We start from the raw sequence: 15,913 nt of genomic DNA on the forward strand, positions 1-15,913 counted from the left end.
ATTCTCATAAATAAGTTAAGGAAATGGGTTCTTGATGAAAGTATAAGGTAAGTACTACATCAGTAGAATGAGGTTAAGCTTCGAGAAACTGCAAATACTATTTGGAGGAGAAGATTCAAATTCAAAATTATCTTGGTCTGAAAAAAAGTCTGCACAAAAGAGATAATATTAAATAACAAATGCAGGGTACTACATTTAGGCAGGAAAAATTACCTGTACAAATACGAAATCAAGGTGAACTGATGTGATACCCTTTCTTTAAAAAAGAATTGGGTTGTTACATACATTTACATGAAGATGAATCAATACATCATGTTGCAAGAAAGGCTACCGTCCTACCTGGACACATAAGGAGGAGTGTAACCTGCAAGATGCCTGAATGAATCGTTTCGCCAAGGACTTCATCAAGGTGGGACATTATCCAAGAAAGAAGTCGTAAAAGTGCAGAATCAGGGGATCCCCATGTGCTGAAAGACAAGCTGGCAGGGGAGAGGACCAGCCTGGCTGAACAGAGCACTTTGGCTGGAACTCAGGGAAAAAAAGGAGAGCTAACCACCTTTGGAAGAAGGGGCAAGCAGCTCCGGAGGACTACAAGGATGTCACGAGGTTATGCAGGGTGAAGATTAGAGAGGCGAAAGCCCAGCTGGAACTCGGGCTGGTCGCTGCCATAAAAGATAACTAAAAAAGTTTTTACAAATACATTAGAAACAAACAGAGGGCCAAGGATAACCTGCATCCTTATTGGACGCAGGGGAGAACATTGCCACAAAGGACAAGGAAAAGGCTGAGGTACCTAATGCTGCTTTGCCTCAGTTTAATACCAAGACCAGTTACCTTCAGGTTACTCAGCCCCCTGAGCTGGAAGACAGGGATGACGAGGAGCAGAATGAAGTCCCCGCAGCCCAGGACAGGAAGGAACTTGGTCAGTGACCTGCTGCTCCACTTGGACACACACAAGTCTATGGGGCTGAACAAGATCTACCCGAGGGCACTGAGGGAGCTGGGGGAGGGGCTCACCAAGCTGCTCTCCATCATTTACCAACAGTCCCAGCTAACTGGGGAGGTCCCAGCAGACCGGAGGTTAGCCAGTGTGACACCCATCTACAGGAGGGGCAGGAAGAAGGATCCAGGGAACCACAGGCCTGCCAGCCTGACCTCAGCGCCAGGAAGGTTATGGAGCAGAACATCCTGAGTGCCATCACGTGCCACATGCAGGGCAGCTGGGGGATCAGGCCCATCCAGTGTGGGTTTTTGAAAGGCAGGTCCTGCTTGACAAACCTGATCTCTGTCTATGACAAGGTGACCTGCCTAGTGGATGAGGCAGAGGTTGTGGGTGTTGTCTACCTGGACCTTAGTCAATATTGCAAAAAGATTTAAGGCACCTGTAACAATAGCCTCCCTGTAATGGTGATTTTAGGCTCCACCTGAACCATCATCTGAATGAGAAAGTTTTATGAATGCAGAACAGAAGAAGTTTCATGATTGACACTGTCAGTTCACAGAAATCATCTGCATTTTGTTAGTCTGTTTGCCCCATTCTAAATCTTACCTGAAGACATCTTTTTTATTTCCCCCCCTAGTTTATCCTCTTTTTTTTTTTTTTTTTCTCCATACTGCCTCTGCTCATTTAGATCTGTAGTAGCACTGTAAAGTTCTTTGGGGTATGGTTTGCAAAAGGTATTGTACATTTTATTCTTTTAGTGAAGCATACAATTTCTTTAAAAGGTCAGAAGAAACAGGACAGTGCAAGCACTATTTAAGTCACAGTTTCTATCAATGCAATTATGAAAGGCAATGGTACACCCTAATTTACGATTTTGTGCAGGCACTGACAGAATATGTATGGAAAAAATTACCATCTAGAGATAAGGTCATAAGTAAATGAGCCATTTCAGAAAGCAAGGAAAGAATGTTCCAAATGCTGCAGTTTGTTAGTTGTTTAATGTCATTTTGTAACTAGAACTAAAACTTACACTGTTTTTGTGGAGAAGAAAATATATGGGGATTATATCATTGTAGGCAGCAGAGTTTCTAGAGTAGGCTCAGGGTCAAGTGTGAATTGAGTTATTATTTTAGAAATTTGAAAAGCTAAGTGTATCTCCTGCCCTTTCACCTACTCCCATCAACAGAGTTTTAACAAATTTTATCTACATTCCCATTTTTTCCCAATGACTCCTATTCTCCTGTTTAGTCATACTGACATTTCATGCTGTGGGGTGGTTTAGCTGAGATTCCATACCCAAGAAGTGTTTTGCATGTGCATAACAAAGTGCATCAGCCAGTACATATAAGCATAGAAATTCACATACCTGAAGTTAAAAACATGTATCGATGTTTGGCTAGGCAGGTTTTAATAAACTTTAATAAACTGAACTTTGTTTTAATAAAGATCCAGACGTTTTTTCCTATGAAACTACCTTAGGTTTTAAAATACAGAATAATACAAATAATACAAAAAAAAGCTTTCTTTCCCACTAACCTGTATCTGAAGTACCACCAGATGTGCATCCAGGGCATTCTTCACTGGGAGAGCCTTGAACCACAATTTAATCTGTCTCTTTTTCTCATCTACCTTCAGCTTCAGGAATCTAATCTTTTCATCCATAACTTGCATCTCAATATCTCCATTTCTACACAACATCTCTTGCATGTTTATCTTTTCATATAAAATGCCTATTTCTTCTTCTCGATCTCTGAGCAGATGACCACTGCAATAAGCCCAAAATGAAAAGGTAAAATTTTTAACAAATTGACTCGTATTCAGTGTACTCCATTCAAGAACATAACTGGTGACCTTGAAAGATAGTAACAATCTGGGAAAACGTACAAAGCTTTCACGAATATTCATTTAATATCATGACAACACTTTAAACAGGTAACAAAATAATTACAATGTGAAAATCAGGGAACAAACCATTGCAAAGGTTACTCTAGTCTCTCATATAATTTTAAAAGCTCTTCTGGCCTTCCACAGCATTCATTTAAAAATGGATTAACATGATCAGGGAGCTTTACATCTGCATTTTTATACCTTATCTGTGCATAAAGTATAAATGGAGCAGGAGGCTACAAGTTCTTAAGGTGAATTTCAGTAGCCAAGCCACCATAATTTTTTTAATAATAGTTCTGAGGAACAAACCTTGTCACCAATGGAGAAACAACATCTGTGTAATGCAAAACAGCACTGACATTGCGGTGAGGCAGGCTGTTTAGTGTTTAGTGAAACATTGTAGGGAGGCAGTCTTTTTAGTATTCCTAACTAGCAGTACTCATCAGCTGAAAAATATTGTTGCTTCATGAAAGTCAAAATGAAACACTACATTACATCAAATTTACATGTATACCTCTCATTTTGTTGCTGAATAGCCCTTTCACATCTTTTGCGTAGCTGCACAATTTCCTCTTCAACGAAGGTGACTGTATTGGTAAGTCTCTCAAGATCCAGACACCGTTGCTTTTTCTTTTCGTTCATCTCATGCATGATTTGTACAATTTTGCAATAATCACTTTTGAGACTGTTTGTAATTGCTACATTATTTGTGTTCTTCAGATGTTGTTTCTGCAATTTTCTTTAACATAACAGAAAGTAGGAAAGTTTTCAGTCATTTCAATTTGAAAGCAATTCCAGCAATTAAAAGCAGAGCTTAAACTAATTCCTCAAATACACAAAGGATCTTCTGTCACTCTGCTTCCCAGAAGCATTACAAGAAGTAGAAAGACTCTCTGAGAATAGCTTCTCTCCACAAGCTCTTGCCAGCTTGAAAAGAAGTGGACTATGGCCCAAGAAAAATGCTATAAATGGAGCACTGCACTGCAGCTCTTTTCTTCTCTGCTGGGTAGCCCAAGGGGCCGTAAGAAATATGTTCAAGAGCAGAAGCATAAACTGTGATGCAAAGTCTTAATATGTAGAAATCCTTCCCTTTCATTTAAGGAGCAATATTTCAATAATTTTGTGGTTGCAATTAAAATATTTCCAGGTTTACTGTTTATAAAACAACGTACCACAATATTCACACAAGAAAGGAAATGATAATTTTCCCTGTTTGACAGACAAGAAAAAAAAATCATAATGAAAAGTTAGTGACAAGATCACATTATAGATCCTTAAAAATGAAGAACAGAACTCATTATTTCCAGCCATCTTGCTGGCCAGGAGATGATGGTCCCTCCCTTAAAAGGCAGATTCTTGTTGCCACATGGATCATTCATTTGCTCACAACTTAAGAGTTACTGCATTTGATCTTCTTGATCAAGACTGTACTTTATCTACACTGGAAGGATATTAATGTCAATACAAAAGAGGTAGTGAAAGGAGAAGCATAGTCTCCTGTTAGAATACAGAACTGCAAATGAAATATCCTGCCTGCCCTCATGGGATCCTTCACTGAGTTGCTGAATTACTGTATACAGAGCAGTGAGCGAGCTTCTTTCTGCTTCATTTCCCCCGTGTGTCTAACACTTCTGAGTTCCACAGGGTTTACTGGATTGAATTAAACTTCTGTAAAGCAAGTTTCAGACTGAAAGCATGACAGTTTTGCAGAAATGCAATGTGGTATTAAATATTTTCTGAAAAACCTTTGCCTTATTTGGACTGATACTCTGTCCTCCAGATTGTGTAGGCTGCAGTTAAGTCAGCGATAGTAGGATGCTAAAACCTATTACTGGGATTAAAAACACTTTCCATAGTCAAGAGAATTACTGAAAAGTCTATACCTCTTGCTAGTTTTAAATCTAGTGTTGCAGAGATCAAAATGTCTATTGGATCTGTACTGGAGTAGGGTCATCTGTGATAATTAGATATTTCTGATACATAGACAACATATAGCTGCGTTCTTAGCCTTTTTTTTTTTTCTCCTTTCATCAGTAATTGGCTGGGAAGGCCTCAAAAATTTTACCACAAAATGTTAGCTTGTGCATCTTGACAAAATCACTTAAATCACTGACATTCTACTTCTTTTCTAGCTACCTCCAGCATGACTTTGAATTCAAGCTACTCAGAGATTCACAATACACTTTGAGTGAATGTATCCTGAATGCATACTTTGGTCTGGTTGTGCAATTTTTTGACACCCAAAAAAACCGGTTTGGGAAAATCTAATTATTTTTCAACTACTCAGCTTTGGCTGTGCTGTTTTGCACACACAGTTAACTATTCACTATCTTACTACTTTCCCAACTACCGATTTCAGAGACATTGTCATTCTGTCTGTATTGCAGAACATCATCACTAGGATGACGAGATGGCAAAAAGATACCTCCACTACATCATGGTCTAGGGAAAAATAGTCACGAACACCAACTGTTCTGCCTCATCCTCTTTTGTTGTGAATGTAACCCTTCGTTTTGACTAGGATTGCCTGGAAATTGAAAACATTCTTTGTTTTATCTGAAATAAATGTTATGCAATAAACTTCAGTTTGAGTTTGAACCAAGAACTTTGCTCTAATTCAATAATTAGCTGCATTACTAGCTAGCGAATCACTTAATAGTACCATGCACCGGTCCATTGTGGAATCATATATGTATTGGACTTCTTTTTTTCCTAAGGATAGCGAGTATGAGTACAACAGTGTTGTTCATATAGAATGAAACAGCATGATAATGCATATGCTAGAGGCTCGAGAACTGTGATACAAAGGAAATGCAATGACAATTTATCCCTTCAAAGGATGGGAAAGTGAGGGAGTAGCCAGACAAACTTCAGAAATGCTTTGTGCCATGCAGTGATGCCCAATATATACAATAATTATATATATATAAAATAAATAAAAAAGGGGATAAAAAATTGGAACAGATTATGTAAGGTTGTTGCTAAATGTCTTTCTTTGAATCAGGTTTTAAAAATCAGGATAACTATCAAGGATGATATAGGCATAGTTGAAGTTGGACTAGAATCTCTTAAAATGCTTTCTAATCTTACATTTCTATAATTGTAATTTACAGCTTACTTAAAACTCACCTTTCCTTGGTTAAAACAGTATTCTGTAAATTTTTTATTTCATTTCTTTGCAATTTTACCTGGGTTTTAATTTCACTTGCTTTCTGCTGAGCGGCGTGCACCAAGTTTATACATTTATTCCTTTCATTTTGGATAACATCATACATTTTAGCAAATCCTTGGAGTCTGGAGAAATGACAAGTGTGAAAGAAATGATTATTAGAATCTTATGCATACATTACTTGGATAAAAATTGCTTTAAGAGACATTTTTCAGCTAATGTATTGTTATTTTCTTACCGGTTTTTGATTTCTGTTTTCCTCTTTACATACTTTCTTATTTCAAGATCCTTTCTTTTCATTTCTTTAATAATATTTTGGAGTTGTATCTGAAATTTAAATAGAATTCAGTGAGCACTTTAGATATATCAAAGAATCTTCAAAGAAATGACTCAGAGCAGCTATTCCTCTTAGACAAGCAAAAGACAGTGAGGTGAGATTATTCTAAGAACTTTAATTATAATGAAATGCTTTTATCATAACAACACTGAAGAACACAGTTTTTCTACATATATTAAGCTTACAATGACTTATTAATATGGATAATTTGATGCTGCATCTTAAAATGTTTAGTCCCTTGTATCTGGAGTTCTATTGTTTCTATTAAACAGCCTCTCAGTTCCATCACTATATAATTATTTGGTATATGCCCCACTGAAATTGTACCTTTTCAAATAAAATTTCTTTTTTACTCTTTTCTGGCTTTCCAGAAATCATTGATGATTTGTTTTTCATTTTTCATTGACTGAGTAGAATGGTACAGTTATATTCTTTTAGGGCTCTGGATTTTCTCATTTCAGTTGTGCTCAGTCCTCACTGGCCTGTCATTAACCTTCAATGGACCGGCCTTTTCTCACCTCCCACTGGTATCAGGAGGAGGAGATTGGTATTAGAAAAAGCTGGTAGATGTTAGGTTGCAACTCTGGACATACTTTTGTGTTCACCAATTTATATTGTTGGGGTTTTTTATCTGTTTATGGGCTGATTTTTATTGAAGGTACAAAGCCTGACATGTTTCTTTATTTTATTTTTATAGACAGTCAAACATTCCCAGAGTGCTAGAAGGGTAGCTTATCTGATGTATTTGAATACAGACATACACTGAGGAAGCATAGTTTGTTCCTATACAGTAACTTGGCATTTAGTATATACTGTGCGACATTACAGCACATAAATGATATTATAACACCAGCAAAATGCAGGCAGCAAACACATGAACTAGTCAGTAGGAAGTTTTCTTTCCCTTTTTTTCAAATTAATGTAATGATTTATGCCTTGAAATATAACAGGAAAATAAAAACTGCTGCTTCTCCTTGGAACGAGTAGCAGTTCTGTTTATCTTCTAATCTTCTAATAATTTGTAAAATAAAACACACAGTTGTACTTCCAAGAATCTCAATTGAGGCTGTCTACTTTTCTGCCTCTTTTTTCCAAAATTGTTCATTTTATTCCATAGGCTTGAAAGAAAATACCATGTTTCAACTAGGGCATGATATTTTAATATACTGTTGCACTGCACCATAAATTGCCAATAAAACACCACAGTACCGTCACCTTCCTGTGTTGTGATGGAACTTCAAAGAACAATAGGGAATCAGAGCCTATAAGGCTCCCCTCATCAGTAATTTAATTTCTCCCTGTACCAGCTTTTACTTTAGAACAGTATTTCATTCGTATGAGATAATTTTTTACCTGGGCCTTCTGAACATCCCTAGATTTCTGTTCCCTCTCTTCAACTTTGAGCCAAGTCAGATGTGCAAGTCTGGATAATTCATTTCTGCATTTTTCCTGCTCTTTGAAAAGCCAGCCTTCTTCAGCAATGTATTCTTCTAACATGCGGGCATCCATAGCTGACACATTTTCCTAAAGAATGATGCATCAGCGTTGGCAAACCCAAAGTTGGAAATACTTTGGGTTTATCTGTAAACATATATACAGGCTACATGGATTAAAAAAAAAATTAAAAATATTGCTGAAACACGATGCACAATTGCACAATCCCTGTAATATGTCAAAATATTTTATCATCTAGAACTTCTGTTCCTCAGACTAGCACGTCTTTCAGCTATTGCCCATTGGGTAGAACGGTTCCTTATGGCCATACCATCTTTAAGTAATATTACTTATTTCAGTCAGGTCTTGACATGGCCATGCTACACAATGGAAGTAGTCAATGTCCAGCTGAGCCTTGACATTAAGAGTCCAACTGTAAACATTTAAAACACAGCACAGTATCTAGATGCCTGGAGTTGTTGCAGATGCAGTCAATAGTCAGTGAACTCTTACAGAGCTGTTTGTTCTACCCAGTGTAGGCTGAGCTACTTAGCAGGAGGTGAACAGAGGGCTTCCTAGGCTCCACTGACCACCTGGCTAGATTGTTATTCACTACTGTGGCACAGTGACATGTAGATCCCAAATATATAAGTATTCAAACACAGACTGTATCCCACCTGATAATGCTAACGAATTCAAAGACAGCACAAAAAGAAAATGGATATAAAGATAAGAAGATAAGGGGGTATGATCTTAAGAAGAAGGTATGTCTGAAATACATTGCTTCTTACAAAGTCATTTATATAGTGGCAAGTGCTAATACTCTCATAATTGAGACGTCTGCACATTATATATAGCTGTGCTGAGTATAGACAGACACCCACAAATGAAAAAAACGTGAAGATGAAGGATTATAATGTACAAATGCTGAACTGTCCTTGTTTCAACAAGACAACGTGCCATATCCAAAGGAAATGTATACCCATCATACTTCTAGCTGTAACATCATTAATGATATTCAGACTTAACCTAGAAAGTAAATTTGCTCTCTACCCTCCAATATGTGACCACTAACACCAAAAGATGTTTTTTAAATATGACAAACGAGTAGTTATTAAAATCAAACAAATACTATTGCGTGTTTTCTCACCAGAAAGCTGCAGCTAGAAACTCCCGCAATTTTTTCTTGACACAGACCCTTTATTCTCATGATTGAAGACCAACTATTATAGTGAAAAAGTGTGAGAAAGCAGAACTCAGCACCTGTTCAGCTAAACTTCTCTTGGTCATTTCAATTTCCTTCTGCAGTTCTTGTCGTCTTTCTAATAATACTCCTTTACTTTTAGAGATAGCTTCTGCCTAGAAAAATAAACCAAGCACAGTGAGTGATGCAAACAAAAGATGTGGAAAATGTAAACTGCAGATAATCTTATTTGAAGTAGTTACACAAATTAAGAAATGGTTTTTCTGTCTTGTTACAATAGCTAGTCCAAGAGTTCTTTGTTGAGCAGAGCTGCTCAGCAACATAACCAAGTTTCTGAAATTTTTCTTTTAAGAATTTAACTATAAACACTAAACTTCACAAAGCCCAGTTTAAGTACTGAATTTATAAGGGTTATTTTTTTCCGCAACTAAACTGTCATTAAAAAAGCAAAAATCACACAGTAAAGATGTAATTTCTAAATTCACAGAGGATTTTCTGAGTGATATTCTGACCTACTGAAGGAAAAAAAATAGATCTACCACTGATTTTAATACAGTCTGTATTTCACATCTGTGTAGATATCATATTTTTTGCTTTTCATTATTAAAGTAGGATTTTCCTGTTTCCTCAGTCAAAAAGAAAGTCAAAACTAACACCACAAACAGGTACTATCTTTTCTTGTACATTATGGGAAAATTTATTCAAACATTTAAAAATGAAGCATGTGAAGGAAGACGCATTAGAAACTGTCTTCCGACTAAAATACATCTGAACAATCCCACTACAACTACTTGCATGATACAACTTACAAGGCAACAGGTTGTTTTGGCCTCACAGTGCCTAACTTCACTTAAAAATTCTTTATGTTTATAAGAAAAAAAAGGAAGAAATACAGCAGGCTAACTATGCAGGCCTATGTTGCCTGTCTGTAATTGCAAATCTGTAATTCATACAGGTGGGGAAAAAATGACACTGACCAACACATCTGGAAGCTAAAGACACTGCACGTAACCCTGGGGTATCTTTCTTAGATCTCAACCAGATGTTAGAGTCCAAAATACTATACCTCAATACAGATAATGAGATGTTTTGCACTTATGGTTTTCACTTCTGTGATCATATTATAAAATCAGATGTTGTTCACTTGTATTCAGGGAAAGGGAAACGAGGCACAGTAAAGGTTAAACTGTGGAGTTACTTTGGTTTCCACTGCCAACTCTGAGATCTGTTTTGACGTACACTTGCTAAAAAGTCAATAAAACCTATTCTAAGCAAGTTACTTTCACCCTTGTGGAGGGAGCAAACACAACTGTCCTGTGGAGCATGCATTCTGCTGTGTAAAAAGCTGTAGTGTCTGTAAGTAAGCATTTCCACATTTTCAAGGTGGGATTCTAAAGATGCCATCAAGTTCTTGAGTCTAAAATTAGAAAGCTCACATAAACATCTTTAATCCATTAAGGACTTTTGTTCACATAAGACGTGACTAAACTTAGGCACTTTTGGCTGTCTGCATTGGCTTGCCCAAGGCGGCACACGTGGAGAGGAACAGCAGTTCTGCTCTGAGCTGATGACAGCCGAACCGGCCAATTCTCTTTCACACAGAATGTTGGTGTTTAGCAACAGCTGACCTTTCACAACTTACTAAGAAGAAAAACACATTTGAAGGAAGTGTCCCTGTAATTTCCTTATTCTATAAACCAGTCATTCTGCACTTAGCACGTGACTTCAAGTGAGAGAAATTCAGGGAAGTACATTGATTTCACTTGGAATCACAATGCATAAATACAAATCTGGCTTTTTAAGTAGTTAAAGGAACTACTTAGTTCATTTAGTTAAGTGCGTTAGCATGTGGGGATTCTTTGCAATGCAACTTCATCTTTAAGGGTCTCGTTACAGGTCTCGTCCTTTCACAGTGTGAAGGGGCTGGGTTGGGTTGGGTTTGGATCTCACCCAGGACTGTGAACTCTAACGCAGCCGTTGGTGCATTATGGCATTTGATTTTAGCATTACGTATTTTTGAACAACTGTGGTTCTCCCTCCAGGAATATTTGTTCAATAGAAACACAGGAAAAAAATACCATTTCCCAGATTCTCTTAGCTGATATTGAGCAGAAACTCAGTATGAGCTTTAAGATCAAAGTCTGGAATACGAGTCAGCCCTTTAATCAATATTTCAGAAAATTAAATGTAAAACTTTTTTATACAGTTACAGAGCTTTCCTCCCTCCTCCCAGGTGGGCTTATATTACTAGGTAATTAACACGTGTAAATTCAGGAGGAATTTCAGGGGAGACCGAAAAAAATGTATTATTTAATAATATTAAATATTATTGAGTAATGTTTAGAGTTGATTAAATAGCAAAGCTAAGTATCCATAACTTTTGATATCATACAGTTATTCTAAAAAAGTTTCCAGTGATGTAAATAAGACTTTTTTTCTGCCCCAAATTGCTTAGAGGGACCAAGAAAAAATTCAAGAACACTCTGTCAAAGGAGGAAACATCAAGTCCTGTGGAAAAATATTCACCTCACTAAGCAAGACCAATTTTACAAGACTGACTTAAAATTTAGACTAAGTAAGGAGCTAGTATAGGAGAAAAGCTTAAGAAAGACAGAATGGAAGAACCAGTGATGAGAGGAAGAGAATATGAAAAAGTTACAGACAAAGTAAATTTTTAAGAAAGAATTGGACGATAAAAGAAGGAAATCCTTTGCATAGACAAGTAGAATGAGACTGTCCTTTAAAATTGACGCAGTAGAAGGCACAAATAAAACAGTAAAGAGTGAATCAGTATGGGAAAAGGAATGGGTGAAACACTACTGCAGGGAGGAAATGAGGAAGGTGAAAAGTGAGTGGAAACAAAGAGAACACAGGGAATTATTTCATATTATTTAATACCAAACTTTATGTGGTGCCTGTTTCCTGTCCCCTGGAATAATGTTAAATAGCTTATAGATTATTTACACTAATGTACAAACAATCTTCAAATTTAAAATATTATTTATCTTCTCATCATTTGGGAGCCAGGAAGTACTTGGCTCTATTTTTCTGATACAAATTTCTTTGATGCCAATGGGCAAGTCACTATATTATTTTGCTCATAAATGACAATTCCACAGGACATTAAAGGAAGACATGACTCACAGTGCCAATATAATCTCCCAGTTCTCCTTCATAGAGTGCTCCCACCTAAAATTCATTTCTTAAGAATAGTCCAAATATACCTTGATGCAGTATTTTTATTACAGCCAGAACACCTAGAGGTTTCTTTGTTAGTTGTAGCAACACTTGACACTTCCATGTACACAAGACTTAAAACAGTCTTCTCCCCTTCCACATTTTAGGAACAGTTGAAAGATTTCATAGACAGATTTCTTACAAGAAAATTTAGAATCAATGCATTCATACATACCTCTAATTTCAGTCTTTTATGCTGTGACTTATCTTGTTCCAAGGAATCATTAATCATATTCAGTTGCAACTCCATCTTTTTTAGATTTCTCAGTTCTCTATCTTTCTGTGTTTGCATGTGAATGAGAATATCATGTTGCTTTTTTTTCTCCAAGACACATTTATGTAGATTATCTTCCAGAGCTTCTCTATATAGATAGACACAGAATTTTAGAAACAGGTGGCTTGTCCCAGCCACGTATGCAAACAGGCATGATCATTTTAATGGGTTTAGAGTACTGCATCATTAAGGCTGAGCAGTAAGGTAAACTCATAAACTACTGACACAAATTACCTAAAAAAGTAGCATTTTTATAACTTCAATTAGTCCCAAATATACTAAAAATTCCCAAGAAACTCTTACTTAGAAGAAGAAAACAGATGTTTTAGTATGAAGGAATATTTACATTTGCTTCACTCAAACTTTTCAAAGTGCCACTATCCTGTAACTCCAAACTTTAAAGGCAAAAGCATTGTTGCTGAGCATATATTACAACTATATGTCTTCCTCTGCAAAGAAGGAATCATTTGAAGCTTGAAATCAACCTAACAGTTTATTTTACTATACCAAATATATATAAATTCATAATACAAGGGAATATTAAAGAGGAGAGTAACCAGTTCCCACTGAAATTCAGGAGTATATGGGTCCACAAATCTATGATTCTTATTTGAAAATGAAAACACTGACATATTTTTTTCTTGTTCAATTTACTTTCTGTGGGTTACACAGAAAAAATATATTTTCACTGGAGAGAGAAACACACTAAAAGATTTCCCTTTCAGAGAAAAATCCAGTTTCACTCTCCCAGGATTTTATCAAATGCTTATGCTTTTTGATGTTCTTCTTCAAGCCAGATCCTAGATTCCAGTAGTTTATATAAACATTTCTGAAGTAAAAAATAAGCCTGGTAATTTCTAGTCTGCACTGGTTGCAGCATAAAACTTGAAAACATAAGCAATACAGCAGAAAAAAGAAACAGACCTTTGAGAACATAGTTCACTCATACTACACGGCTTACATCTACCACTAACCTGTCTGACAGGACCACTGATGCCTTCTCTCTGCTAATTTCTAGCAACTTTGTCAAAGTAATACATTCTCTTTCTTTGCTTTCTAGCAAAATTTGTTTCCCATGCAATTCCTTCATTACATCTTGTCTTTCTTGCAAAATTTCCTCAGTCCTTTTTTCAATGGCTTTCAGGGTATCACTCATTTGGTCATTCTTCTATTTGGTCATATCTTCATATCACTTCTATTTGGTCATTAAGGGCTTCTTTCTTCTTAGCATCACTGTGGATATATTTTAACAAAACAGTAGGGGTTAACATTTCCACATGCATATTTAAATGGCAAAATATAAGTTGTAAGTTTTCATAGAAACACTAAATCCTTTCAACACCACAACTATCCACATTACACGTTTGAAAGCAGACTACATACAGTGAAAATCTTCAAATGCCAGTACAGTTCAACAATACAATTGCAGATAGTCACGGGACTAACAGGGAGTTTAGAACCATGACAGTCCTAAAAAGAGTTCCAGAAAACTGATTTCTGTCAACATGACTAGGTACATGCATGTGACACTTCTAAATACTATTCCCAAGACTGGAAACACTGGTTACTTCATTCTGTAATGTGACACAAGTATGAAGAGCCATTTAAATATTTCATTAATAGCAATCTACACAATGTACTAGCTTTTTTTTAAACTGCTTCACTGTAACACTATAGGAAAAACTTCTTGTATTTATTAATGGCAGAGTTGCATTAAGGAGAGTAGTGAGGAAAATGTAGAGGAAAACTATTATACACGTTTTAAAACTGAGAAATCTAACATAGTAAAAGAACTTCTATATTACAAATAGGGACTGTAAGCAGGAGACACAAACTTCAGTGTAACCCTGTGCCTGAACAGGGTACAAAAAACATCCTTTATCTGGATGGCAATTGGACTGCTGGGATCTGTGAGTGACCTGGCTGAAACTCCACAGTGCTAATTAGATTTTACACATACAGAAACCAGTACATGTCATGCTCCAGGGGAGAAAAAACCTCAGCTACACAAAAGAGAAAAAGAAAAGGCTGGCTACCGGCTTACATTTTCCCTGTTGAAATATTAGAGACCAGAATTCACACCAGCAGCTTACAGCAAAGCACCTCTGACTAAAGAACTGATACAGAAGTACCAAGGGAGAATGATGATTTAGCTCAGGCCAGACTGTTAGCAGTGAAAGCTGCTAGTTTCACTGAGGCCAACAGAGATAAGCTAATATACAGTCACTGAGGACTAGAAACTGTAAAAAAGCCTAATTGCTAGATTACACGGTACATTATTTTCCATTATAAATCTACTAAGTAGATCCGATATATAGTAATGTAGAACAGTAAGATGGTTAAGCAATTTGTGACCAAGCTTTTTTCTAAATTTTTCTTTGTTGTACTTAAATTTACAATGTTCATTGCATATGCTGTATTTTTCAGCACAGTGCATGGATTTTAAGTGGATTATAGATTCTTTTTTAAATGCTGATCCTAATTTTAATCAACGACTATACTCAATCATCTCTGTGATGAATGAAAGGAAGTCATACATATGTATTTATGTATACGTAATTATTTATTAAAAGCATACATTTTTTTCTGATTAATTTCCTCAGTTTCTTTTCCAAGTAGTGCTGGAACACCAAGGATCTTAACTAGCTCATCCTCGTGACAAAACAGAAAAGTTAGATTAATAGCCTCAAAATCTGATGTGATTTCATAGAAGTAATATTCCCCTAGAACTGCTGTGAAAATGGGCAGGAAAAATATTTTGATTTACTTGAGATTTTCATAGGGAACCGCAGCTGCTAATTTTGAAACTAAACACTGATGTTTACAATTTTAATATGTCTGCAAAATAAAAATTATGCTTGAATGTTATGAATACATCTGATTATCTTATCTATATCATAGAAAGGAAAGCAACAAAGATCTGGGTATGTTTTTTAATTCTCAGGATAAATCTGTATTAACTTGGATCTGAGCATATGTTAGAGAAGCCTACAATAACACAACGTAGAAAACATGTCATTGCGGAAATAATTTTTTAATCAAAAGCATGACTATTATTTCCTAAAGGAGTAATAATGGATATAGCACAGCAGCATGTTTCATGCCTATTGAAAAATTATGTAATATATAATGTAACACCATGTAATGAATCTGGAATGACAACCAACACACAGAAGATTCATCGTTTCCTTGGACAAACATGTACCCATATACAGATACGTGCACAAACATACACACACAGAGATGTATATACACACAGTTAATTTTGTGTTACTTTTAAATTAGTCTGCTTCTCCAGAAGCTTTTTCATTTCTGTCTCATCTATTAACATCAGCTTTTGCTTGGATGAAACTTCTTCCTTTATTCCATTAATTTCTGCTTTCCTTTGGATTACTTCTTTGCAAAGCTCATCACAATTTTCTTTCAAC

The 15,913-nt window shown here is 36.2% G+C and overlaps 1 protein-coding gene across 1 annotated transcript in view; it reads right to left on the bottom strand.

Moving 5' to 3' along the window:
- CCDC146 (coiled-coil domain containing 146) overlaps positions 1-15,913 on the bottom strand; it is a 66,299-nt gene that overhangs the window by 9,344 nt on the left and 41,042 nt on the right. The window contains 10 exon segments of the mRNA XM_040593901.1: positions 2,480-2,708; positions 3,345-3,569; positions 5,960-6,124; positions 6,238-6,326; positions 7,690-7,860; positions 9,034-9,129; positions 12,387-12,573; positions 13,460-13,643; positions 13,678-13,718; positions 15,064-15,137. Coding sequence (XP_040449835.1) covers positions 2,480-2,708; positions 3,345-3,569; positions 5,960-6,124; positions 6,238-6,326; positions 7,690-7,860; positions 9,034-9,129; positions 12,387-12,573; positions 13,460-13,643; positions 13,678-13,718; positions 15,064-15,137 — 1,461 coding nt within the window.

Source organism: Falco naumanni, chromosome 5, assembly GCF_017639655.2.
Source record: "Falco naumanni isolate bFalNau1 chromosome 5, bFalNau1.pat, whole genome shotgun sequence".
NCBI lineage: Eukaryota > Metazoa > Chordata > Aves > Falconiformes > Falconidae > Falco > Falco naumanni.